Genomic DNA, 10907 nt, shown 5'->3' with positions numbered 1-10907 from the left:
GAAAAAATGCCCATACATAATATTTTTAATGGTTACATTATTAATTTTAGGATAAACTATTTTTGTTGATTCGTAATTATTATTTTTTTAGTAAGTACAATCGACTTCCTTCATTATCTTTTTTACTGTAAAACTTTAAAAAATTTCATCGGAGAATATTTTTAAAAATAAATTAAAAGAATGAATATTTATTTTAAAATTTAAAAATAATTAGATAAAATTATTAAAAAGTGTAAAATGAAGGATTTAATTTAAAATTAAGCCTTTTTTAAATTAGCTTTTCTTAATTCTTATTTTTATTAATAAGTTTTCAAAATGTTTTTTTTTTATCAGCTTTCATAAGTAACAAAAAAATTCATTTGAAAATTATTTTTAAGAATCTCAAAAAAATTCTAAAAATATGAGAATTATAATTCTTATTTAAAAATATTGAATAAAATATATAGAAATTTTTTACATGTATTTTTATCTGTATACTAAACTAATAAATAATTAACAAATACTATTAATTTTAAAGAATAGAGTATCTATCAGTCATTCAATATTAAAGTGTACATGTGACTTTTTTATTTATTATAAAATTTAAATCTCACTTATTAAAAGAAAACCTTTATAAATCACGAGAGCCACCCCAAGTGGGCTCGAACCAATATCCACTTGTAACCCAAACCATAAAATGATAGAGGCCGGGCTACATTTAAGCCCATTGCCACTTGCCATTTTCTAAATCACCACTCTCTCCACACAGTCCGGATCACGTGCGCCTTCAAGACTTTCTTAAAAAGAAAATAACTCTTTTTCTTTTTCTTTTCTTTCACCAATGTGGTCAACCATCTAGAGGGTAATTTTGCCCTACAAAATAAAAATGTGGAAACCTTTTAACAATAGATAGAAAAGAAAGGGCCAAATTGCAAGAATCCCAAATCACCTCAACGACAGAAATATTAATATTTTAACACTAAACAGAACTCTTAACTTTTAGAAACAGAGTTGAATAGGAAAGCTTCTCCCTCTCTCTCCCTATGTGATTTACAAAGAAGCTCTTAACGTGTTTGTTTCTAGAGAAAAACTTTGGATCAGCCAAAAAGATAAAAAAAAACCTTCTTCAAATGGGTGTCCTTGATTACGTAAAATCAATTGAATGGGAGTATGAATCGTATCCTGCTTATGAAGACTACATTGTTCTTCCATTATTTGCTCTCTTCTTTCCTACTGTTAGATTCTTCCTTGACAGATTTGTATTTCAGGTTCTTACTTTTATTCTTTACATATTCTTTTATGTGTATTTGTTTATAGATTACGAAGTCGTCTCCTTTTTGGTTCATTTATGGCTTCTCTGCAGTCTTGCATTTGATATTATGTTTTCAGCTTAATTTGGTTATGAGTAGTTGCTTCATTTTCATTCTTTTTTTGGATGCTTTGATTGGCCTAGTTTGGATTTGAACTTTATTTAATTGGCGGTGTTTGTTTTAGTGAGTTTGGGTCATTGCTATTATGTTGTGTTGTTTTGCATTAATTTGAGATTTTAATATACTATTACTGTTGCTTCTCCTTTTACTTATTGATTCATTTGATACTAGTCTTTATCCTTGAATCTTTGGAAATGGATGTTAACTTGCCTATCCTGCATCACTTTTTCCTGTTCAAATTAGCATGATTAAATGAAACAATTACATTAGTAATGGTCATAACAGTATAATGCTTCAAAAAATTTGGTGCTAAGTACAATAATTTGACAATCTCCATCAGCTGGGCTGGATAGCATAGCTTGATGCCTACCTTATAGGTCTGGGTTGATTGCCTAACACTTGAAAGCACTTGGATGACCAGCATTTATCCTTGAGGATCATAAACCTTTGAATATATAGTATCTACAACTCCTGCTATTATTACTTTTGGTTTCATTTCAGTAAAAGCTAGGTTCTGTTAAGCTATTCTACTCATGGTTTATGTGTTCCATTAAGCCACCATTAAGAAGCCTTATAAGAAAAGGACATTGCAGTTGAGATATTTTCTAATTCCAAAATTCTTTTGGGTGAAATCGAAAATTTAGCTCTTCTTGATTATGCCCCTATTGTTGCTCCATTTGTATTCTCTTTCCAACATATTTTAGACAGAAATTTCATTGAAGTAGAAGTATGAAAGAATTACAAACTGTTGGTGGAATGGTATTTAGGTGGTTTTCCAAAATTGATCATGAGATTTGGGTCTAGGAATGATATAGACCAACTGGAGAGTAAGGTTATTTAACGTAGCTGGAGTACTCTGTGCCCATAAATTTTCTTTTTGGACCAACTCCTTGCATATGTTTATGTCCAGATCTTTACAATTTAATTACCCTTTACTAACATGTTCTTTAGTGACATAATAGTACAGGGAAAGAGCATGAAGAAAAAGATAAAGTTGCTGTGTCAGTGAAATTGTTGGATGTTAGTGGGATCCAAGTGAATAGATCCTAGCATAAAATCATTGTTGATTAGGCTTGATCCTAGTTATTTCGGTTGAGCTTGACCTGTAAACTGTCCTTGCAACTCAGATCTATAAGTCCTAGAAAAAAATTGGAATGTGATATTTCAGAGAAGAGTTCTTTGGAAAAGAGTCCTTTCCTTTGGTTGATGGTTTTTTGAGGGTCTATACCAGAGTGAGATCAGGCTTTTGGCTAGTGCACCCATTGCTCTGGAACTTGCTGTTGGGTTCTGAGTTGTAAATTTTGTCCTCTCCTCCTCCATGAAGTATGTTAGATTTTATAGTTTAAGAGCGAACCTGAGGAAATCAATTAGAAGATGGATGGGTAGAGCCGGAGTGAAAAGATGCTCATTTAGATATATACATCCAACAGGAAACAGCACAAGATAAACTCAAGGAAAAACTCGTTTCCAACTACTCACTATGTGAAGATGTTAGCCTTAGAAGGAAATAAGTGATCTGCACTCAGACTCCTCATGCAAGAATTAAGATAATAGAGCTAAAATGAGAGGCAATGTCATTCTTGTTATTTCTGGTGAGGTTTCAGCTTTTCTAGTATGCTCCCTTGCCAATGATACCTCCCTTACCTCTTGTCTTTTTTATTTGATTACAAAAAGAATCACAAGCTTGTTCTTCTAGTTATAGTAGTTTAGTGAATCTCTGCAACACATTGTTCATGTGGTTGATTATACCTGTAATATGGGAAACTAAAATCATTCCAATTCGTAGGGGAGTAACTATAAACACATTGGTATATATAAGTTTGGTTGAGAGTTGAATTTGCATATGCGTTAATCATGTTTGCCAATTGAGGTTTAACAATGAAGTTAGAAGCCCTATCAATATGGGAAACTAAAATCATTCCAATTCGTAGGGGAGTAACTATAAACACATTGGTATATATAAGTTTGGTTGAGAGTTGAATTTGCATATGCGTTAATCATGTTTGCCAATTGAGGTTTAACAATGAAGTTAGAAGCCCTATCAAAGATAGGGCTTCTAACTTCATTGTTAAACCTCAATTGGCAAACATGATTAAATTGAGTTGAGCCGTTGTTGTGTTTCCTTACAGTTTAGTTTATAGTAAATCCTGTACCATAATAATTACATAAACTAAGAATTGTGAAAGGGGTTGATTTTCCATATTGAACTTTCTGTTTATTGTTATTTTAATGTTTCTATCATTATACTTTTTCTTTTCTACCTTGTCAGGTTTCATTTTCTCTTTCTTCTTGTATTTCACCTAAGTATTTTGTTAGGTCAGTCTGAAGTGATTGTGCATGTTGCAGAAAGTGGCAAGCCGATTGATTTTTGGAAGAGGGCATCAAAATCTGGATGTTGAGTCAGATGAAAGAAAGAAAAAGATACAAAAATTCAAGGAGTCTGCTTGGAAATGCATGTATTTCCTTTCGGGAGAGGTTCTGGCCCTGAGTGTTACTTATAATGAGCCTTGGTTTACTAACACGAAGTACTTTTGGGTAGGGCCAGGAGACCAAGTCTGGCCAGACCAAAAAATGAAGTAAGATCTTCAGTTACATATTTATTGAAGTGTTTTACTTTGATACAGCTTTGGCTTGATTGTCCCTGTATTCGTTTATTGTTTGTGATGTATGAAATTGTCAGATGTATGAACTCAACTGAGTGACTACTTGAATTTTAGGTTAAAATTGAAAGCAGTGTATATGTATGCTGCTGGATTTTACACATACTCCATATTTGCTCTGATATTTTGGGAAACAAGGCGTTCAGACTTTGGGGTGTCTATGAGTCATCATATTGCGACTGTCATTCTCATTGTGCTCTCGTACATATTCAGGTGTGTTATGGTAAAGTTATGTTTGTACAATTGGTAATGAACTTTTAATACAATTCTCTGCAGTTCTGTTGGTTTTACCTGTAGTTAAGAAGTGAAGTCATAAGTCATAACTATATTAACCATTTAATATATGTTGCTTTTGTAAATGGTTTATAGCGCTCGTTAACAGCAATAGCACATTTTTAACGAGTTGTATTAGGTTCATATATATGTTTCAACTTTTCAATTTTTTCTTTCAATTTGTCTCTTTTCTGCAGATTTGGTCGTGTCGGTTCAATTGTCTTAGCTCTTCATGATGCTAGTGATATATTTTTGGAGATAGGCAAGATGTCCAAATACAGTGGTGCTGAAGCAATGGCTAGTTTTGCATTTATTCTATTTGTTTTATCTTGGATCATACTGCGCCTCATATACTATCCATTCTGGGTCCTTTGGAGTACAAGGTCTGTAAATGTTGATGCATATGCTACATCAATTATTGATATTCCTAATTGCATGTTCCATCTGTTTTCTATGGAATATAACTAGTTATCAGCATATCTTAGACAATTTTTAAATAAATATTTAAGTGTTTAAATAAAAAAGCAACTGTAATAATCAATATTCTGACTAGGGAAATTGGTGGATGTTAGTTGGTGAAGCCTGATGTCCTATAAATTGCTTTTAATATACGCATAGGAGTGGCCGCCCTTTTTGATCCATACTATAAGGATCTCATCTCCCAAACCACCTCTGCTCCCCTCTGGAACAGCCAATGCATGTGCAAATTTGCTTATGATTAAAGGTTTGCAATTTTGCTTCTCTGATTCCACATTTGATCTGGAGGATGAAGATTGAATTTAGACTTTATACTAAGATTTGTCAGTTTAGAGTAAGGATCTCTATGGAAATCTGTTTCTCCTTTCAGTATAAGATTTATTTGTCTGTTTTGTTTGCTGGTTTGTTAATTTTTTTCTTTTATCAGGTATTTTGGAACTTATCAAATTGTTTATTGATTCATTTCTCTCGGTTGCAGTTATGAAGTTGTCCAGACCTTGGACAAGGACAAGCATCCGCTGGATGGTCCAATCTATTATTATGTGTTCAATTCTCTTCTATATTGCTTGCTTGTTCTCCATATTTACTGGTGGGTCCTGATTTATCGGATGCTTGTTAAGCAAATCCAAGCAAGAGGTCAGCTTAGTGAGGATGTTCGGTCTGGTAAGTGAGGAAAAACGAAATGATTACTTGGTATCGAAATGTGATGCATGTACACACATGTTAGAAACATGAATATATAAATGAAGAAAGAAACAATATTAGTTGTTATTCTGGGAGGAGATTGATCTCTAGCTCCAGCATGAGAAGATGCTATTGATTCCAGTGGCAGTTAGGCTGATAAATGTGATATATGAGATGATTGTCGATCATTTTAGTGGGCTATTTGAAGGATTTTCATTTATATTTTCAATCCCCTTCTCCATTAAACAACTTTTCTTGGTAGGTTGGTCCTTAATATGTTTTTCGCCCTATCTCTGTATGCAGATTCTGAAGGCGAAGATGAACATGAAGATTGACGAACATAGTAATTACAGCCTCAACAACTCACATAAAGGTGATATTTTTTTCAAGGAGGAAGCCATACTGTTTGGTTCTTTTTGTGCATGCATTTGTCTCTGAAAATAATTACATTATCCTAATGTCAGACAATTGAAACTTAAAAAAATTTATTAGTCGACAGTTTCTCCTTCAAAAGATTTGTCTGGGCCATTTCTTCGCAGTGGTTTTAAAATGTCTGATGTGCTTCATTAACCAAACTGGAAGGACTGGTATCGAATTTAAGGGCTTGTGGATGGACATAGAGGTCAGATGCTGAAATGGAAATGGAAGGTAGCAGTGTGTGAGTAGCTTGATTATTTATTTGCCGCCTTCTTACCTTTGAGCTTGTTGTCTCCTCGTGGATGATCTGTTGTAAGAAAGTTTTACATTGATTTTGAAGACTGTAAAAACTTGGAGCACCCAGCCAATTTTGAGGGCTCACCATTGCATTTTGATTTATCCTTGTTCCCTACCTAGAGGAATTTTTAGTTCTTATTTTAAGGTGATTTTACCTATTTGTAGGTCGAATTTCCACGTTATTCTTTTCAATTTGATTAATGAGGATTTTTGTTTCCTGATACTCTTTCTTAAAGTAATCTCGTTTTACCACCGGACCAAGTTATCAGGTTATGGAAACCTATGCTTATATTTGTCAAGCCATAAAAAAGTATTATGAATGCCATAGTTAAAAGATTTTAATAAAATAAATGGTTTAATTTTTATGTAATTTAATTTAAATTTAATTTTGTAAATGATATTTGATATACATAAAGCAAATCAGGGATCAGCTAGGCACAGTTAACTCTCCATTGATTCAAAACTTGAACTCATCAAAGATAGAAAACTCAAACAGCACCGTTTGTCATAATCCGTGATCATGTTGAGATCGCCATCTCATATCATAAGTCTACTCTGTGATAAACTGGAACCACTCTCTATTACTGGCTTCATCTCTGCTGGTACCGGTTTCACCTGCAAATCAGTACTATAAATATTAATTTTCATTTGAGGTAATGCAGTTTAAAGTCTTTATATATCCGATCTAAATCCTTATTTCAAAAAATAGGATAATTACATTTTTAGTGTCTGAACTTGTCAATAAATGACAATCGAATAGTTAAATTTTTAAAATTAACAATTGAGTTTGGTAATCTGTAAAAAAATAATAAAGTGGTGTTTTTAGCAAGTAACTTTCAAGTTTCCTTTAGATTTTTACAAATATAAAAGAGAGAGCAAAAATTGTTAAACACGTGAAAAACTAAATTGATTAATTTTTGATATAACCTTAGGATAAATTTTATCTTATACAACTCTCTTTTTCTAATATCTATTAATTATTAATTTAATAGTCTTAATTCTTAATCCTCAATTCATGAATTTTAATATTTATTGAGCTATAAAATTCTAATGATTTGGTAAAAATATATTTATATATTGATGGACAAATTTATCATTTTATTTTTATTTTTACAACATATCTTTATCACGTGTCTTTTATTTTTTATTTTATTTAACATAAAAAAATTCACATTGATATTTATAATGTGATTTGATAAAAATACTATTTTGTTAGTTTTTTATAAATTACCATATTTAATTGTTAGTTTTAAAATTTCAACTACTCAATTATCATCTTTTGACAAATTTAGATAAAAAAAATATAATTATGCCTTCCAAAAACCAACTTAAGTATTAAAGTGATTTTTTAAGTACTGTTTTGTTTGTAAATAGCCTAGAGATCTCTAAATCAATTATACAGTTGTCGATTTAATCCAAACAGAATAAATACTCAATCTTATTAGTAGTTAAAATTTAATCGATTATAGAATTTTGTATGTTTGTACTATCAATCAATACTTTCTTTTTCAAAACAAAAAGCAGTAATGAATTATTTCATATTTAAAAGAGTGGTGAACTAGGAGAAAATGGGATCTAAGAAGAAGAAATAATTTCAGCATAATAATTCCAATATCAATAGGTCATCATTAACTATTAGACTTGAACTTGGAGGCTTGGACACTTCATACCTAAAGTTGAAGTCTTGGATTCTGTATTTTTCTCTTTAAATATTGTGGTATTCTTTTCCTTTTATAAAAAGATTAAATAAATTTATTTTAATAAAAGAGAAAGGGCAAAAGACTATATTATTCAATAGTAAATGCAAACACTGTGAAGTTGCATGTTTACTTTTTTTCCCAAAAGGAAAGGTAGAACAGGCTGAGCAGCTGAAGGCATAATAATGATAATAATAACTAGTTGCAGGTAATTTCTCACTTCTTCCAGGCATCTTCTTTGAATTGGGTGGAGTCATTCCGTTTTAGCTTAAGCTTGAGCAATAAGAAATAAATTTCAGAACCAAAAGACATCACCTTTCTACTTCGCATCTCCGCAACAAACAACATCGTTTTCGATTCTCAGGTTTTATTTCTCTTCTTTAGCTTTTCTTATTTCTTTCCTTTTGTGAAGATTCTATGCACCATTTTTTCTGTTTGTTTCTCAGGAAAAAATAGCGCTTTTAACACTTTTTCTAAGAAAAAGAAAAGGAAAAAACTGAGCTTCTTTTGGAATCAATGATTTGTGGGTTAGGGTTATTTCTGTGAATTCATAGATCTAATTTGCAATCTTTAGTGGGTTTTGCTTGTTATCTTGGGTGCTAATTCTTTTGGGTCATAATCATTATTATTTTTATTTTGCATTCTCGTGTTGGTTAGCATTTGATCTTAAACTAATACTTCTTCTCTCAAAGAAAGAGGCTAAATACTATATTTAAGTGTTTATTTTGAAATCATTCTGGATGTAAAAGGAGCCAAGACAATTGGTTATCATGTACCTTGTAAAACAAAGTTTATTTGTTAGGCTGGCTTTTTATAATCAATTTCTACGGACAATTCATGTTTCATGGAGAGTAAAATTTAAACTTTACTTCTTCTCGGCACCTTGTTTAGTAGGAAAGATTGGAAAAGTAAGAGCAAGGAAACTATAGGGCAATGTTTGGTTGCCACTGGAATTAGGAACGGACTGTGATTCTTGGAAGAGGAATTTTGTTTTGTTTGAGGAATGTTTATATTTGAATGACTTGATTTATGTTGAAAGTTGTAATGACATCTAAGTTATGTCTAATTCTTAGGGTTGTCACTAAGTTTATTTAGTTTTCCTGAAAATAAACTTGGAGTAGGAATTTTTGGGATCTACACATCCATTTTCATTCCCATTCCAATTCTAAGAGTAACCAAACATGCTGTAAGAGATATAAAAGTGGAAGGATTTGTAGCAAGACTTGCAAGGAAATGGGATAATTAAAGAAAAAATTTCAAAGACCTTAATTGTACTAAGAAATATAAACTTAGGAAGTTCAACATCAGTCATCATTTCTTCTATTTTTCACTCTATTCTTCAATTGGGGGGTAAAAGATAAAATTAGAGCCCTGGTGTTTATATATCTCCATACTTTCTTTGGCACAAATTAGAAAATGTTAGCCTTGCAAATTGTTAGGGATTCAAAATTCTACCTGTTGTCATATTAGACATATATACTGAAGATTATCAACTTGCATTAATTATATTCATTGGCATGTAAGATCTATTTTCAAGTGAAATTTTTGCATATTTATATTTGGTTTATTTATTGAAGTCATGTTATGTCCTATGTCCCATAAGAGTAGTGAACATTCATGACTTATGTTTGTTCTTTAATGATTTTAATTTGAGAGAATAAAATATTAACTTACAATAGCCAATGATCTACTGTTAATGCTACAAGCCTGAGTAACCAGTGAATGATACTGATCATATCTTCTACATTAGCAGGTTTTACAACTTGCATTGAAGGAACATGGAAGATGTACTAACCGAGATTCCACCACCTTCAAGGTTCTTTCAGGAAGATCTCAACAATTTCGCATCTCCATTGCCACCGCTTCCATCTCCTTTCCTTCTGTTTTCTAATCCTAAACCTGATCAACCTCTTTGCCCATCTCTCCTTATCATTGCCTTATCTACCCCATCTCTTTATGTTTTCAATCATGTATCTTCAAAGACCCTAATTGGCAGTGTCTTTCTACCTGAGATCCCTTTCTCAGGCAACACTATCGAACCATCACTTCGAGACAAGTCCTGCAACATATATGCCCTAAATGATGCTGATAAGTCGACTCTTCTGGCATCCGTTCAGTGCTCTGTCAGTGCTGAGAGATCTAATGCGGTTGCAAAGTTGCTTATTGGTGGACAAATCATCCCCGAAAGGGTTCTAATCTTGGATTCAATTCAAAGCCAGAATTTCCGGGGTAAGCTCTCTCCAGATGAGACACATGCTTTCAAGCTAGAGACATTGGCAGAGAGGAAAGGACAAGTTGATGGTTGTGGAGGTTCATCATTCCTGAAAGGTTTAGAATATTTCCCATCAGGGAGTATGGTGGATGGCTTGTCAGCTGCACTCTTAGCCCAATGCCAGATGAGAAACATTAGAGGAACTTTATGTGTTTCCTGGCCTGAATATGGTGGTTCTGTCATAGCCCTAGTCAAATCCATACTGCAAAAGAATGTGTTGCATGACTTTGACATGTCTAGCGGGGAGGCTGAAGATAAATCTCTAAGGTTCAGCCGGATTAAGGATCATCCTTGTGATTCTGAACTGTACACCTGATTTACTAGGTTAGAAATGCTTATGTGACTAACGTTTTGTTACTCTTACAAAGTTTTGAAATATACTCTGAGATGAAGGATAGTATCTGTTTTTCATTTGTCATGATCGCTTGCTTTAATTTAATCATGGCAATGTTACAAAAAATGTTTGGCAGGATTAGTATTTGTCATGTTTCTGATGGAAATACTTCTTTTTCTACTTGACCTGCCATTTGAAATGAACTTTTAGTACAGTGAACTACCATTGCATGCTATAGTCGAGCCAGAGTTCTCGCTGTATTATGATCTCTCATTTCAAATTAGTCCTTAACATGTATATACGTACATCATTTGATAGTATTAGATGCCTTGTATCACCTCTCAAATTACTTCTGATCTGCAAGCCAAATCAGGGTGATGTTCCGAG

At 32.6% G+C, this 10907-nt stretch overlaps 2 protein-coding genes across 9 annotated transcripts; both read left to right on the top strand.

Annotated features, from left to right (window-relative positions):
- The first annotated feature begins 970 nt into the window (after positions 1-970).
- Positions 971-6438, top strand: LOC8284926 (ceramide synthase 1 LOH3). 7 transcript variants are annotated; one of them, XM_048373369.1, is made up of 7 exons: positions 972-1247; positions 3756-3985; positions 4127-4282; positions 4540-4725; positions 5298-5482; positions 5807-5876; positions 6043-6438. In XM_048373369.1, exons 1-6 carry the CDS (start codon positions 1110-1112, stop codon positions 5836-5838), a joined length of 927 nt encoding a protein of 308 aa, XP_048229326.1. In that variant the 5' UTR covers positions 972-1109; the 3' UTR covers positions 5839-5876; positions 6043-6438. The 7 variants fall into 7 exon arrangements, with proteins under 7 accessions (XP_048229328.1, XP_048229329.1, XP_048229326.1 ...); XM_048373368.1 differs by having other exon boundaries at positions 6003-6438; XM_048373367.1 differs by having other exon boundaries at positions 5996-6438.
- Positions 6439-8010: 1572 nt separating this feature from the next.
- Positions 8011-10604, top strand: LOC8264619. Of its 2 annotated transcripts, none has more exons than XM_048373355.1 (2): positions 8011-8278; positions 9665-10604. In XM_048373355.1, the coding sequence occupies exon 2, from the start codon at positions 9693-9695 to the stop codon at positions 10500-10502; it is 810 nt and encodes a 269-aa protein (XP_048229312.1). In that variant the 5' UTR covers positions 8011-8278; positions 9665-9692; the 3' UTR covers positions 10503-10604. The 2 variants fall into 2 exon arrangements, with proteins under 2 accessions (XP_048229312.1, XP_002514543.1); XM_002514497.4 differs by having other exon boundaries at positions 8012-8278; positions 9668-10604.
- The last annotated feature ends 303 nt before the right edge of the window (positions 10605-10907 follow it).

Source organism: Ricinus communis, chromosome 4 (assembly GCF_019578655.1).
Source record: "Ricinus communis isolate WT05 ecotype wild-type chromosome 4, ASM1957865v1, whole genome shotgun sequence".
NCBI classification, from domain to species: domain Eukaryota; kingdom Viridiplantae; phylum Streptophyta; class Magnoliopsida; order Malpighiales; family Euphorbiaceae; genus Ricinus; species Ricinus communis.
This window is presented reverse-complemented; position numbering and strand designations above follow the sequence as displayed.

What these genes read in the sequence shown, in the direction of transcription:
- LOC8284926 (XM_048373369.1), top strand. Translation starts at nt 1,110, where the DNA reads ATGGGTGTCCTTGATTACGTAAAATCAATTGAATGGGAGTATGAATCG. An exon ending in TTGACAGATTTGTATTTCAG is followed by an intron (nt 1,248 to 3,755) that starts GTTCTTACTTTT and finishes TGCATGTTGCAG; the next exon opens with AAAGTGGCAAGCCGATTGAT. An exon ending in GTGCTCTCGTACATATTCAG is followed by an intron (nt 4,283 to 4,539) that starts GTGTGTTATGGT and finishes TCTTTTCTGCAG; the next exon opens with ATTTGGTCGTGTCGGTTCAA.
- LOC8264619 (XM_048373355.1), top strand. Translation starts at nt 9,693, where the DNA reads ATGGAAGATGTACTAACCGAGATTCCACCACCTTCAAGGTTCTTTCAG.